Here is a 16,303-nt window from a genome sequence, read left to right on the forward strand (position 1 = left end):
GAATGTGTTCAAATTGTGAGTACGTTGATCTACCCAAAGCTGTAGGCAGGCCAAGATACTTTACCACTAGAGCCTACATATTAATGTCTGACGAGGTATGGACAGCTTGCTTCATGTCATCAGTGCAGTTAGAACCGAAGAAAATAGCAGATTTTGCGCGATTGCCAAGTTGTCCGGAACCCACTCTATATGTCTCTAGAAGACAATGCAGGCATGCAGCCGCAAAGCTCCAGCTTCCGAGGCTTGCGTGAATACCAAACAGTCGTCGGCAAAAAGTAGATGTCAGATCCATGGTGCATGGATGCCGAGCCGTATCCCTCTCGACAAATATTGTGGCCACTGAACTTGAGTAGAGTACTAAGGCCCTCTGCACATAACAAAAAAGGATAGGGAGAGATGGGGTCCCCTGTCTGATACCTCTTGTCAGCTTGAACAAATCTGAGAATTGTCCATTCACTCGAACTGAAAAAGTAACGAATTGGACACACCTCATAATTAAATTGATCCACCGATATGCAAAGCCAAGCTTCACCATGATTGCTCTGAGATTGTTTCTCCACACAGTCATAAGCTTTTGCCATATCAAGTTCCACAGCACATGCCCCAGTTTTTCCCCTCCTCCTCTTCAAATAGTTTATACTTTCATAAGCCGTCAAAACATTGTCTGTTATCAGTCTCTTTGAAACAAAAGCGCTTTGTTCTTCGGATATAATCTCCTCAAGAACTGGCCGTAGTCTAACCGAGAGCACTTTGAAGCAATCTTGTACATGACATTGCACAACGCAATAGGCCGATATTGTGTCAAATCTCGGGGTTGCTTGATTTTAGGTATTTGTACCAAAATTGTGCTATTAACCAACTCTAGCATTCCTCCTCCTTCGAGAAAACCCCTTATTGCTCCACAAATGCCATTCTTTAATATACCCCAATGGCGGATATAGAACCCCACCGTGAACCCATCTGGTCCCGGCGAATTATTTGGAGGCATCATGAATAATGCATTTTCAATCTCCTCATCTGTAAAAGGAGCACATAGTTTCTCATTCATCTCTGTCGATACCTTCTGGTCCACAAACCGAGTAACTAATTTTGTAACAGTAATATCCTGAGCAGTGAATAAAGTGGTATAGAAATTAATCGCCAAGTTTTCTAGCTCAACTTGGGAAGACACCAAATTACCATCATCGTCCTTGAGCGATAAAATCATATTTATCCGGGCTCGCTCCCTCGCCTTCGCATGGAAGTACAATGTTTGCTATCTCCTTCCTTAAGCCATTGGACTCGAGAACGTTGTTTAGCTATTACCTCTTCCCTTGACAAAATTTCTTATATCCTCTTCATTGTGTCACACTGGGCCAGCCCTCAAAGAGTTAGACCGTAGCCTTTCCAGTTTGTCTCGAAGGGCTCGTAGCTATTTACATACAGAGCTAAATTCCTCATGGCTGCACTTCTTCAGTCCCACTTGAACCCGGCTCAATGCCTCGTGCACACCCGCAAGCCCAATATGTCGTGAGTGCCAAGTCGAGTTCACTATCTCGTCATATCGCTCATGGCGCACCCACATATTCTCAAAACGTAAGGGTTTATCCGAACCCCTTCCCTGTAACCAATCTGATTTATTTACTGTGATTAGCAGCGCACAGTGGTCAGACTTCATGGTTTGTATATGCGTGTTAGAGGTTCCATTAAAAGCTTCGAGGAACCTATCATCAGCCAATCCACGATCAAGCCTAAATATTTTTATCGCCATGTTGTCTGTTGTCCCAAGTATAGGGCAATCCTGAGTAGCCAAGGTCCGAAAACCTACACTCCTCAATCGTATCTCTGAATCCTCCATCTTCCATTCTTTCCTATTGTTGCCACCAATTTGTTCGCTTGAACAAAGAACTTCGTTGAAATCTCCCACGTAAAGCCAAGGATTATCAAATTCCCTTCTTATGTATTTTAAGAGATCCCAGCCGCGTTTTCTTCTAGCTCTAACCGGCTCACCATAGCCGCGATTTGGGGCGCGCTGGACAAAAAAATGTTCCCAGCCACGTTTCCCATAGCCGTTTTTTGTCCGGCACGCCTCGATACGGTGTCCGGTGCCCCGAGTCCGTCCCCGCTACACAGGGGACGCCCCGGGAACGCCAGACACGCCGAAAAGCGAGGCGATGAGTGGCAGGACCGACGCGTCAGCGGCACTTTGAATTTTAACCTAACCGCCGCCTACCACGCGACGGAAGTTATTGGCGCGCAGCGACGGTGCAGTTCCCGCAGAGGCACTGCGAAGCGTCTCATCGCGCCTAGCTCTACGTGCCGACGTTAATGAGCGCCACCGCTCCCCCGCCTCCCTCCGGCCTATAAAAAGGGCAGCGTCTCATTGTCCCTCTCACACACAAACCAAAGCGCCTCCCTCCCCAACCCTAGCTGCCACCATCTCAAGAGTTGACACCATGGCTGGTAGAGGCGGAGGCCGAGCTCGCGGCCGTGGTCGTGGTCGTGGCCGCGGTAGAGCAGCACGCTCACCGTCGCCTGCGACGTCGTCGTCGTCGTCATCGTCGGACATGCAGGACGAGGAGGGCCCTGTGCTGTTCGAGTTCATCGTCATCCTCAAGGGCGACCCACACGGCATCCAGAGGCTGCCGGATACCTTGGCCGACTTCGTCGCCGGCGACGCGCGCCCGGGCTCACTGCATCTGCGGGAGGATGCCTGCAGCTGCTGCCGGTGGATCGTCGACGTGATCTACGACGCGCGCGGCAAGATGTACCTCCACATCGGTTGGGAGAAGTTCGCGTGGTACCACCGCCTCGAAGCCGGCTTCGTGCTCGTGTTCTCCTACTTTGGCGACATGGACATGAGCGTCAAGGTGTTCGACGAGACGTGTTTCCACCGGAACTACCACGGAGACAGCGCCAAGGAGGACGACGACTGAAGAGTGTTGTTGTTTCGCAGCGAATATATGCGCGGAGGTTTCTGGTTGTTCTTCTTCCTCGGAAAAACCAACAGGGGCACCCTCATTAGCTGGATTTTCCAGTTTGGGTGACTGGGTGTGCCCTCGGGTGTGCCCTCGAGTGTTCTTTCATGGTAGCGAACACACGAAACCTTCGATGCTCGGCCTAGTTAGGTTTAGTTTTTTTTGCAATGTTTTATATTTGTGTCAACCATGGTTCAAACTATGTATTAGTTTGTGGAAAACCATGTTTCAAAGTATGTCTTCGTGTAAACCATGTTCCCAATTATGTATTAGTTTGTGGAATGTTTCTCCTCTTTATTGAAATAAAAATGCAAAAAAAAATATTTTAATGTTTGGGGGCAGGCGTTTGGGGGACGCGGCTGGGGAGAACGTCCCCCAAACGCTCAATCCGGCGCCGTTTGGGGGACGGTTTAATGGACGCCAAGATTCATTGGAATTATCAGTTCTCCTCAACCCTTCAGACTTGTATGAAGCCCAACACCAAACAACTCAAACAGACTATTCCGCAATCACCTCACCACTTTCTCACCAGATCGGTGCCTTCCAGAGGAGAAACCAGTGAACATACTAGAAATCCACGAGCAAACCAAACCTTTACCCAGATCGGAACAACTTGGAACTCTAAGCGGGAACTTGGAGACACACAACCGGAAGTAGACCGGGGGAGGACAGCAACCCTAAGGGCTCGTTTGGCTGTTCTGGCCAAACATCCACGGGTAAATATTCCCTGCCGGGAATAGGCAGAAACAGGGGCCTGAGATTATTTTCCCGACCTCCGGACTAGGGGCAAAATCTCCTCGGGAAAATGCCGGGATCCCGCCGGGTTTCCTGTAACCAAACGAGCCGTAAGTGGGGACAAAAACAGCGCTATCTTGCCAGGCGCTGTAGAACGCAGCCGCCCGCGACGATGGTGTCCATCGTGACCTAGGTCGCACAGAAAATCGCCATCGCGAGAAAACGCTTCAACCAGAAAATAGGTCTCCAACTCCAAGAGAGCCCTCTGATATGCATGATTCGGAATGCCCGCGCCCGTGGTAATGATGGATCCAGTAACCACACTCCTAGTTTTTTTTTGAAATCATAATATATTAATTCAGCAAGTCGCTTCATTAAAAACCTTTCAGTCCCCTCCGGTATCCTGGTAAGGAACTGAAACTTGCCGCTTCCAATCACAGGATAGTTACGTCAGCTAGTAGCTTGCTCAAAATACAGATAAGGGGTTCATTGACCCAGTTACATGAATTTTTTTGAATCATTTGACTCCCTAGGGCGGTGCCTAGCTAAACTCGACTTTCCCTAAGATTGCGATAGAAGAAATGCAGTCGGCATAGATCGCTGCCGCCGAGCTCCACCATATTTCCTCGCCATTGCATGCATTAATAACATCGACTACATCAGATTCAGCTTCGACCCTATTGCAGCCCAAACTCACCGCCAGCTCCAGGCCATTACGCATAGCTATCACTTCTGCGGTTACCGCCGATTCGACGTGTTCCAGGAAGGCGCATGATCCTGCAAGGAACCGGCTCTTATCATCTCTAATCATCGCCGCTGTTGCACTTGCACGCTCATCCGCCAGAAACGCCCCGTCCACATTAAGTTTGACATGGTTTGACAGGGTCGCATTCACTTTGCGCCACTTGGAGCTGCACCATGAGAACATGATTTGATAAAATTTGCTGTTAATTCCAGAATAGATGTGGCCCTATACTTAACTGGTGGCACCGGTTCATCATGGGTTCGCCGTCTTCTAATCCACCAAATGTACCAACATGCTACCGCAATAAGTTCACGGACATTAATTTGGGGTAAGCTTGTTTTATGTGTACGTGCTGAAGCGATAGTTTTATGGAGCGCGTGTTTTATGTTTTTGTTTTTGTTTTTTGTTTTGAGAATCGAGCGCCTGTTTTATGTGTACGTGCTGAAGCGATCGTATAGTTACAGGGCTCATCTCATGTTGACATCGAGGCCCATCAGAAGAGATCCGAGACTAGAGGCCCATCAGAAGGAAATCACAGAAACGCATGGTTTCCGGTACCTCTTCCTAATTCCCATCGACCTCTCCACTCGGCCGCCCTCCCCACGACTCCTCCACGACGCGAGACGCGGACAGACTGTGTTGCCGGCATCTGCATTTGCCGGCCGCCGACCCGATCATCCACAGCCGACCGCTTTTAATCCCAGCATGCCAACCCAAGGTAACTGGAATAAGACGATCCCGACAAGCCCTAAATTATCCATTCTTCAATTACTGTAAAAGTTGTCCTTCTAATTTACCTAAATTCTTCTAAATTTTCTGTTCCCCTGTAATAGCTTGCTGCGAAGTACATTTGATTTGTCTTACTACTCTTTGTCAAAATGCAGGGCATGGAATAGATATCTTCGCAGAAGAAAAATGACACCGCGTGAAGAAAATCGAGATTGTATTAATTGGGAAGAGGATATTCAGTTCCATCAAAACATAGAAGATTATTGTTCCAATCTCAAGGACTTGGTAAGAGGAAAACTTATTTGCGTGATCGCCTCGATTATGGTAGTTTAACTGATAATGTCATTTACTATGTGAAAAAAATATATGAAGAAACTTATCGGTGATAAAATGGTTGATCGATCCATGAAAGTAGGGGAGCATACTCTAACTTAAAATGGATTATATTTGGTCGTTCTTTTTCAGTTGATAATTCAAATGTTTTCACTTAAAATGGGGTATTCGAGGTTGGATGATGTCCTTTGCTAGTTTCGACTGTGAGTGACATCAGCACTATTTCCTTCAATTCAGTAAGATCTTGATCGTCCTTATTTTTCGATCGTATGGTGTGTCCTTTGTTCCGTTGAATTTTATATGACTTGTCAAACGCAACAACGTTAGTAAATCTTTATTTCAGTATATATATATATATATATCATTGCGAGAGTAGATCTTTGCTCGACTAGTACGGGAACTGGACGAGCTATTTGGATTGAGCTCCATCTCAACCGCTTCATTATGCTTTCTTTTGTAGTTGGACACTTCGGTGCCAGAATTTTTTTTTTCTCTATTATCTTTCGATAACGGAATACGGTTCCGGTTTGGAGGAGTTTGGAACAAAAAAAATCTCACCCACTTAAAAAAAAGCTAGATCTCGACTAATATACGCTATGTGCTTCTACTAAGCTCAAACCCAGACAGTGAGTTTTCTTAAAGCCCCTATCACTACAACATCTAAAGGAAAAAAAAAACAGAAAGTACTGAGAACTCCTTGCTTTCTTGCCGGTGGAGACCTCGCTTGCTTGGCTTTCTGGTTGGTGGAGTATTGGGTTGGATGTGTCGTTTACTCTCCGACGGTAGCGGTCCGCTCAGCAATCTCTTAACCGAACGGAGATGATACACCCATCATTCTTCATGTGCTTGGCGTCAACCGGATGGATTTGCTTGTCATCGCGGCCATGAGGGAGGATGAATAACCAGGATGGCGGGAGAGAGACAGCGGCGTGGCTGCCTCCATGGATGACTTTCTTCAGGGCCTGCTCGTCAGCCAGAGCATACGTCAGGACACTAAACACGTCAGGACATCTCTGGAGAATATCCTGGCATTCCATATTGCCTACACCAATCCGAACCACGATGACACTGTCTGAATTCAGAGTGGGGACAAGAGTGTTACCCTTGCCGCTACCTAGGACTGCCGCTAGCTAGGTACAAGGAAGCATACAAGAGCAGAGCTGCAACCTATCTTGGACAGGATTGCCGGGCAACTGAGAGCGTGGAAGGGGTGGACAGAACTGCTCCGCTGCGCCTTGTAAGCTCCGTAATCACATCAACTGCTTCCTACTACCTTTGGCCTCCCCCCTGGCAGCTGGTTTATAGAAAATATTGACAAGCTTCCTGGAGGGTTTCCCTGGAATGCTGATGAAGAGACTCCTGGTAGAAAATATTTTGTTAATTGGAAAAGGGGTTTGTTCTCCCAAAGAATTCGGAGGGCTGGCCATAAAATGTATTGTTGATTTTAGCAGGGCACTAAGATAGAGATGAGATGATATAGTTGGGATATTCATTGCTGGACCTGGCATGGGGCACCAACTCTTTTGGGAGCTACTGACCTGACTCCTCCATTTCGATTGAGGACCGAACGACAAAGCTTTTCTGCCATGATCACTGGAATAGCTCCTGGCAGCCCTGGGCAGCTAATCGAGCTCAGCCAGGGAAGCTCCATTAGCATTTGAGCCAGACATAGAGATTACTTGAGATGATTACTGGGCAAACACTAAGCCAACTCAAGGCCTTGATTCTTCCCGCACTGTACGTTCTGCCTAGCTCCACCATGGTAGATGCAAGTAGAGGCGCTGGCATGTTCTGCTCCTCATCTGTTTAGATTAGCCCTATGAAAAAATTCTTTTTGTCCACAAGGATTGCAAAGTACCAATTCTGCTATCTGTGGGATAAAACTCGGAGCTTAGTGTTTGCCTGACACGCGAGATTTTCACTTCACTGATGATTAACCTCTGACGGAATAGTGAATACGCTCTGCTTGTTCTGCATATCATTTGCAATTAAAAGGCAGGCCGTGCCTTCTGGATTTGGACAGACATGTAAGATAAAGGTAGAAAGGAAAGTGCAGTTTTTTATTTGGCTATTGTTGCAAAACAGAAATTGGAGATTGGCTTCGTAAAAGAGATTGGCCCCATGATGAGGCCTGCACCTTCTATGATCAAAATTTAGAGACGGCATCACACATCAACCCTACAATGCTCATTTACCAAGGAGGTTTGGCATTGCTTCCAATCAGCTGGGATGCATGTGAATTTTGCAGCTCAGAAGAACACTACCAAAAGATGGTGGTGTGCGCTTAATTCTGGAAGCAATCATAGCCCCAAGAAACCAGTCCTTTCGATCGCAGCCTGTGTTGCTTGACATCTGTGGAAAAGGTGATTTTTAGAGCAGGTGCTTGGTGCGCACCAGTATCTACACCGTCTATACTGCATCACCGTGCTAGCTCTTCTTTCTCCATCTCAAACAACTTCTTATTTTTATATCTCTCACACCACATAATGTTTGAACTTGAAATTTTGCAGATCGACTAGACTATGGGAAAATATTTTGGATTTTTTATGTCATTATGTATATAAATATATCAGGAACTTGTTTTGAATTTTAAATAATTTAAAATTTAAATTTGCACAAAAAATTCCTGAATATTTTTCCGCATTATATTTGTTATTTCTAAGTGACCTGCAAAAAATCTAATCAAAATATTATATAATTTGAAAGATATGAAAAAGAAAAAGTGAAAAAAGGGATGGGTGCGTGGAGCGCACCTGCTCCACCACACTTTTCCCATGAAAGGAATAGAAGAACTTTTCAAAACAAGCAGCTTCGTCCAAATGAGCTTGCACGAAAATGCAAGGTAGAAAACGTAGCCGAGGAAAGAACCAAGTTGCCCACTAATAACCCACCAGACAAAACAAACGCTTCAAATAAATAAATTTAAAACTTCACGGCCATAAGAAGAAACACTGCATCTAGTCCAATTGAAAATTATTAGATAAATTTGTTTGGAAAACGCAAATGCATTTGCACGTACCGTGCAATGCTTATTACAGCATATGGATTGAAGGCACTCCAATCCATCTAGTCTTTGAAAGGAACTTGAAATAAAGTCTAGAATTTAGTTTATTCTGATTGTCTTTTATTCGAGGGAGTATGAATCCCAAACTCTAGAAGTCGCATCTATCAGGCGGTGACAGTGACGACGACTCTGGCATGGACGGCTTCCTTGATCTTCACGACGGAATGGGACACCAGAGTTCCGAGCTGGTCGATGATGTACTTGGTGATGTTCTCCTGCGGTGCTGGTCCGCCCAGGAATCTCTGGAACAGAACGGAGACGATACACCCATCGTTGTTCCTGTAGCGCGTGGTGGCAGAACCAAAGGGGCGCTTGTTATCACCTGGATGGATCCGCTCGTCGGCGCGGCCGTCAGGGAGGACGACAAACCCGGAGGGCAGGAGAGAGACAGCGGCGTGGCTGCCTCCACGCATGACTTGCTTCAGGGCCTGCTCGTCAATTGGAGCGTACGCGAGCAGCTTGCACGATTGGTCGCCGCGCATCTGCTGCAGCATCACCTTCTTGTGGGTGGCTCCGTCAGCAGCCTGCGATGAATTGAAGAGGAAGATGAAAAATGGACCTCCATTAGAATTTTGAGGTAGATAAGTATAATTTCACAACAAAGCTAGGTTAATTTCTCGAGAATATATAATGAAAGACGACAGAATGTGTGAAACTAGCTAGGATGCAGCTTAATTGTGTACCTCAGGGCGGAGGACGGAGACGGCGTAATGAGGAGGAAACTGGATGGGCGCAAAATAGTCCTCCTGCTGCACAGGCACGCCATTGAAGAAGGTGTCCCAGTCGGCACGGCGACTCCCATCGCAGAGGTAGACATAGACGTGATTGGCCGGAATACCAGGAAGCCACACGGTGGTGGCAGCGGAGACCACAAGTCCAGCCTGCAGTCCCTGTGCATTGTTAGCAGCAGTGTGCAGAGTTGCGACGCGCACAGCCACCTCGAAGCTCTCGGTTCGGCCAATGCCACCAGCACATTTGCCGCGCCATTCCTCAACGCTGCTCCATGGCTGCCCCCCTGGGCCGGCGCCACAAAGGGTGGCGCAGAAGCGTGCGGTCATCTTCCGCGCCAGCTCCAGAACATTGTTTTTCGCCTTGGGGGCGCATGCTGCAAAAACAAATTCAGAACCCAAGGATTAGGATCCATATATATTTCTGTTGTGGTATTAGTTCTTTTCTCTTTGGCCGATATGATGGTAGGTGCTTACATGTTTTGCCGACGTAGCGAGTTGGGTTTAAGCGCAGAATGGCGAGGTATTGGCAGTGCCTCTGCAGCGATGTGAGCCAGCGGCGCGCGCCGAGGGCGTGGCCTGAGCGGAGCAGCGGAAGGTACAGCCCCGGCACCACGGTGCTGTCTAACTCCACGTTCGCAATCCATGTCACCTGCAACAAATATAATGAATGTGTGCAACTGATCGACGACATGAGAGGAGCGATCCACATGAGCGTGCCCAAATATTCTAGGTGTTCGTACTGGCAGAGTACGTACCGTGCAGTGACCGTTGTTCAGGTCATGAATGAGGCATCCACTCGGCAGCATCCTGCAGGCCATGGGCACGCCGCCGTTGATCCCTGTACTGGCGCCAGATGTGCTACCTTGCCCATACATGTCATTTACAGAGACATCCACAATGGCCCAAGTTTTTGTATCGATCAGCACGCACTGCCTCGCAAACATCACGTTGCAAATGGGCATCCTTGGCGACAGCACCGTCAGATTCACATTCATCTGCAAGTGCGACAAGGATTTAAGAACTCAGCCATAACATCAGAAATTACTTTGTCCCCGTGCACAGAATCAATCAGCTTTGTTGCATTATAACAATACGTTTGATATTCCTGATACTTGTGAAACTGAATGGAACTTTTCAGCACGAATCGCAAACCATAGAACATAGTGAATCCAATGGATGAAATGCATGTAGCATTCACCGCGTTTGCCATATCATAGCCAGTAAACAGAGTAGATCATGTTGTACATTAGAACGTACCAGTTGAACTTGCCCATGGTTGGCATTAGTGGGCAGGATGTTTTTGGAGGTAACACTCCCCACGAGACCAGGAAACGCCACACAGAAGCGGGTCTGCAAACAAACAAAAAAAAAAGGGGTGATATATGTTTGGCATCACATATTGGCTAGCGTAACATTATGGATGAGATATTTAGGTGTGTTACCACGTCAGTAAGGATGTGGACAAGCTCGGGTCCAGTGCCCTTAACAAGACCACTGTCACGGGTGCCATTCGCGCCGAAACCCGGTGGGCATTGCCCGAGTATACCTGGAAACGTGGTTCGGTGATACCTCGGGTAGTCGAGAACGTCGCCGTCCAGCGTCGGAAGCCACATGATGCCGTCCTTCTTCACCATCATCCTGAACTCGTCCCGTGCATCGAGCAGTCGCCAGATAAGCGCGGTGGGCAGCACACTGGCTCTGGTGCCGCTGTGATCACGCACGCAACCCTGCCCCATAGGGTGCATGTGAGCATGGTGTTGGGGCGGTGGCAGAGCAGCGTTCATCACCGACGTGCTGCTGGCACTGTCGTTGATGTCGAGATCGGCTGCGAGTTGGCTGTAGCTGCCGGGCATGGGCTTCTTTGCCTTTCGGGAGGCTTCGAGAACTTCCCTCACATGTAACATCTCTTCCTGGAGCTTCACGTTCTCTTGGAGCAGCCGCTGGATCTCCGGGCTCACCTTACGGGGCACCATTGGGCCTCCACAAGTGGGGCAGATCTTCTTTAGCAACGCTGCATTGATGGCTTCATGCTCAGCTTGTAGCGCCTCGTTCTCTTCCCGGAGCATCTTATTATTCTCCTTGCCATGCTGGTTCTGCATTTATTAATTATCAGGTGCATGCTTTTTTCGAAATAAAATGTGCATTTGTATTGCTTAATATAGTAGGCATAAAAAGATTCACTACCTTCTTTGCCGTGCGCCGGTTTTGGAACCAGAACTTGACCTGGTGAACAGTCAAGCCAAGCTTCTCCGCAAGGGCCAAACGCATGTTCTCATCAGGGTGGGGGCATTCCAGGAACGTGCTGCATATCACCAGAGTGGATTTGTTTATATCATGTTTGGGTTAAGGAAAAAAACAAAATCAAGTGTATATATTATACGCTTCAAGCTGTTGAATCTGGTCTCTGCTATGACGATGTGAATGCTTGCTTGCCCTCCACTTCCTCTTGTTCCTAGAACTCGAGGCACAAGTATAGTCTTCATCCGTAGGGTCTTCTACATCATCATCATCATCATCGATGGACACACTGTCCCAAAACGAGTCTTTGTCGTCGCTTGGGATGGTGAGGTCGAGCTCATCATGCACATTGCCGTACCATTTTCCATCCATGCTGACCTGATAAATAGAAACCAACATGCAAACAACGTTATCCAGCTGTTGTGAAGGGTAATAGTGTAGGTAATGTAGTAGAATCTATAGCCAATGGTACTTTTTATGTATATATGCCTCTTATTACTGCTTCCTTATTAGCCTTTGAAAGTTTATTTGTGCAATCCAATAAATTGGATGTCCATTGGACTATAATATGCCCTTTCGCAATGCTTTTCATTTTATATTTGCACGTTACTGCTTTATTTCCATTGGTATGCATGTTTTCCTTAAATCGGGCTAGTACAGAAAAATCATTTGCCACATCTGGCTATTGTAAATGGCTCTATGGACAACATGTAACACTCAAAAAAAAAGTGGTCTAAATAATACTGATGGAAATTTCTTTTTCGATGATTCAAATTCTAAAATAAAGATAGAAAATATAAAAGTAAATTGATGCAATGCCAACTTAGAAACATAGTGACAAGAATGTCTAATACTTATAACCAGTCAATAGGAAATTTATAGACTAACGTATGTTAATCAAAGTGATAAATATCCAACCAATTAGGTCATATCATCATCCTATTTATCAACTGGAAAATAAACAATAATATTCTATGTAATTTTCATACTAAAATATGGAACTAATTAACCTTATAAAATACAAATACAAAATTGCACATAAAAAGGAAATGATTGCACAACAATAAGTGTGGATCTAACTTTGACGGTGGATATTAGGAAAAATAGATAACAATAATATTATACATGTAAATTGAAATTATCGTGACACAGGAGGAATATACAACTTTAATAAAAAAAAACTCTACAACAACAATGATAGCGAGAATGTAAAAAAAAGGCAACCTTAAACTCACACATGAGAGAAGTTATATAATTGACATATGATAAATATGAAACTTCCGTCAGGAATAGCTGCAACTAACATTCTGGGAATGCAAACACTGCTTGAGATGCATATTACTTCCCTCTTATGTAAACGTAGTTAAACTTATGAGCCATAACAAGGGAATGGAGCCATCTAGATTGGCCAGTAGTTGCTTGTATATACTAAAGAGCTGCAATTGGACACCGCGCATGTTACACAGGTACCTCTTTATAAGGCAAGTCGATATGGTGTTGTGTGGGGGATTCAAACGACATAATCATCATGTATCTATACATAATGAGTCTTTCTAACAGTTTGATGTTAGAGAAACTCTAAATACATACAGACCTATAGTCATCCTACCATGGAAAAGTAACTTACAAAATCTGCAACTGCACACATAGAGAATTTTACGTTCACATAATATGTCATTTTAACAAATTGTGAAGTCTCAGTTGATTGCTCTATAAGAAAAAGAAAAAAGGACTAAGTGGATCCACAATATAATTCTATGAAATTAGAATAGAATTTATGAAGATGGTGAATCCCAAATAAACTACAAAGCCTAACAAAATTCAAATTGAAAGATGCATCATATCAATAAATAGTTACCACACAAAAATTGTGCAGCTTCAATACATAAATTATTTATCTATTTTTCCATGCTTAACAAAGTAATTTTTTGTTCGATATATAGTTGACTACTTAAAAGTACCATGTTCAGAAGAAAACATATGGAGGATATATTTACAATGTTGACATTGGTTTGTTTAGGTTGTATTGTTCAGTTTATTGAGAATTATGAAAAGTTCAAAACCAAATAAAATCAACTCTATCTTGGTGTTATTACGTGGAAAAGAAGTGGGTGTCATGGAATTGTTTTGCTGATCCCAATTTTAGAAAATAACATAATTATATAGTATCAGATGCAGCTTATAGAAAAATATAAATCCCATGCATCAAACAGCTGAAGAATCGACTGAGACTTTGCCTCTACTTTATCAAACCTAAAACTTACGACCCACAAACATGTTCGTTTTTATGTAAAATAATAGTTTTATAATATAATTTATTTGTCGTTAATTCTCAAACATGACCTATATGTCTAATTATCTAGTGATAAAGGCAATAAAGTGATGTTTACTCCTATAAAGAAACTGATAAATTCAAAAAAAAAATTTAATTATGTCTCACATGATCATTTTAGATGTAGCTACACATTTAGATATGTGTGATAAACCATAACTTCCCCTAAATGTAACAACAAAGACCTTGAAGCTTACATGTGAAGAAATACTACTAACACATAAGACAAAGTTCTTTCATCGAAGTCATAATTACTTCTAAGATCTTGTTAATGTGTAAATACAACTTCATAATGCATTCTTGAGGTAATATTGCTTCCTATAAAGAGATATAATAGTCATACATCAAAGAAAGTAGTATTTATCCATCTACTGAAGCCATGTTAAGATACACCATCATTATCCATCTTCAAAGAGATACAATTGTCATACATACATACATGAAAGAAAGTAGTATTTATCCATCTACTGAATCCATGTTAAGATACACCATCATTCAGTTAAATAACGCACAATCACACGAGATACCCATAGTTCCGGTGACATGTATTTTTCTACTTGATGTATCCACAGTTAACTTTACAAAATTCAGATCGATCTATACTACATATATATCATCCACATAGCATGTGGGATCAACTCAAGTATTCATATTCAACTTTACACATTGGAAAACTAATTCAGAATAACAAAATCTTACAAGTAACAATTATATTAGATAATCTACCCCACGGGAAAATACCTCTGACTTCAGTAGTTATCCGTCCTTTTGCTCTCCGCCCTTGCGCCCTCCCTCCTTGCGCTCTCCCTCCTTGCGCTCTCCCTCCTTGTGCTCTCCTCCCTTGTGCTCTCCCTCTTTGCCCTCTCCGTCCTTGCGCGTGTAGTACTATATGGCGAACCTACAAGATGATTCGAACGGGGTCCTCAAACTATTGCGGTGCAGACTGGTTGTCCCTACCGGTATTTAAAGGCCTGGAGACCATACTGTATCATGATCTTTTCGCCTAATGCATTAATTTATCTCCAAATATAAATGACCCGCGTGGAAAATATGCTTTGGTTGCGCGGTACCGGCACGAGATATGTATGAAGAGCAATAAATGCGTACTTTTCAATTGATACCTCGGAAAGCGTATAAATGGAGTATATCATTTTAATATTGGCAAGAAATATTATGAATAGATGTACTTTTCACCTTTTGGTTGTGTATAACTCGGATATCAATGTATGCATTTATAATTTTATGGAAAAAAAATATATAGTGCGCCCCACTGGTAGCGTAGCGTACCATAAAAGGTGCTACGCCGAATCTTATCTAAGATTTCTATAATTTCCGTGAAGTAGTCATCACATCCTAATAGATATTATTTCATTGATGGAAGATTGTATATTGTTGTATTTATTGACAACCATTTGTTGAGTATTGGGTGCTAGAAACTTCGTATATTCGGCGGGCCATAAGGCACCAAGAGAGAGATCAACACATAGGCCAAAAGCGCGTGGAGTGAGGGTAGCCCATCTCTATTAGTTGGAAAAGACATGTGATTATTGCACAACTGTCAACACCCGGATTTTTAAGTCCAGATGCCTATTATGCCATTCCTCGCAATCCCAGGAATATTGTTTTTGCGAGACATAATAGATTAATATCACAACACAGCATTCATTACATACCATAATTGTCTTACAAATAAAGGATCACATGATCCAGTCTCATTACAATAATAGATGATCTATTGATCAATTACAAAACACATAGCGGAAGCGAAGTAGCGTAGTAGTAGTCCATCTATTCCACAGGAAACTGTTGACGTCAGGAGTGGTCCTAGTTGTCGTAGACGTCCTGCTGTCCGTCTTCCGGGTTCTGATACTCCTCTTCATAGTCTGGCCATTTGAATAGCCAGGGACACAGCCATGAGTACTTTAAAGTACTCGCAAACTAATACTAGTGTAAGTGTTATCAACTATAGTAAGGGGGTTCTATACTCTAGTTTCATTTGCATAAAGCAGTTTTATTTCATAAGAACTTTAGTAAAAAAAAAAAACCTCTTCATTTTCCTAACTTACTCAAGTGGGAACATTAGTGTCATTCCCACAACTCTGTTGTGATTCAAGGTCAAAGTCACCTTTCAATTCAAGTCACCCTTCACCATTCATATTTTTAGAAAAGTTCTGATGACGGAACAGTATGGCCTCCCCAACTGTCCATGACCGCGGACGCGGCTGTTCGAATAGGTTTACACTCTGCAGAGGTTGTACACTTGTGCCACAACAATTGCAATAGCTCGTCAGGGGTAACTGGCCCTGATTTATTGTACGCAGTACGCGAACTACCAACCTTAACCTTTCATTTACATACCCTAGTATAGGCACCTCTCCCCATGAGTTTGGCCTCCCGGTGAAAACAAACTGTCAACCCGGGAACTGCATAGGGCTTGGG

The 16,303-nt window shown here is 44.2% G+C and overlaps 2 protein-coding genes across 2 annotated transcripts in view; both read right to left on the reverse strand.

Moving 5' to 3' along the window:
• Positions 1–8,493: 8,493 nt before the first annotated feature.
• LOC127348637 (homeobox-leucine zipper protein ROC6) lies at positions 8,494–9,665 on the reverse strand. Its single transcript, XM_051374593.2, has 2 exons — positions 9,247–9,665; positions 8,494–9,087 (listed from the first exon to the last, which is right to left on the reverse strand). The coding sequence occupies exons 1-2, from the start codon at positions 9,619–9,621 to the stop codon at positions 8,668–8,670; spliced, it is 795 nt and encodes a 264-aa protein (XP_051230553.2). The 5' UTR covers positions 9,622–9,665; the 3' UTR covers positions 8,494–8,667.
• Positions 9,666–9,682: 17 nt separating this feature from the next.
• LOC127347205 (homeobox-leucine zipper protein ROC6-like) overlaps positions 9,683–16,303 on the reverse strand; it is a 50,615-nt gene continuing 43,994 nt past the window's right edge. The window contains exons 2-7 of the mRNA XM_071829177.1: positions 11,675–11,910; positions 11,479–11,596; positions 10,737–11,387; positions 10,552–10,644; positions 10,050–10,289; positions 9,683–9,943 (exon numbers count right to left, since the gene is read on the reverse strand). Coding sequence (XP_071685278.1) covers positions 9,683–9,943; positions 10,050–10,289; positions 10,552–10,644; positions 10,737–11,387; positions 11,479–11,596; positions 11,675–11,910 — 1,599 coding nt within the window. The remainder of the gene's footprint in view (positions 9,944–10,049; positions 10,290–10,551; positions 10,645–10,736; positions 11,388–11,478; positions 11,597–11,674; positions 11,911–16,303) is intronic.

This window comes from Lolium perenne, chromosome 4 (genome assembly GCF_019359855.2).
Source record: "Lolium perenne isolate Kyuss_39 chromosome 4, Kyuss_2.0, whole genome shotgun sequence".
Classification (NCBI taxonomy): Eukaryota; Viridiplantae; Streptophyta; class Magnoliopsida; order Poales; family Poaceae; genus Lolium; species Lolium perenne.

Excerpts from the sequence above, each read along its gene's own strand:
- LOC127348637 (XM_051374593.2), bottom strand. The coding sequence starts at position 9,621 with ATGACCGCACGCTTCTGCGCCACCCTTTGTGGCGCCGGCCCAGGGGGG. Across the intron at positions 9,088-9,246 it reads TCTCCGTCCTCCGCCCTGAG|GCTGCTGACGGAGCCACCCA; the intron begins GTACACAATTAA and ends AATTCATCGCAG.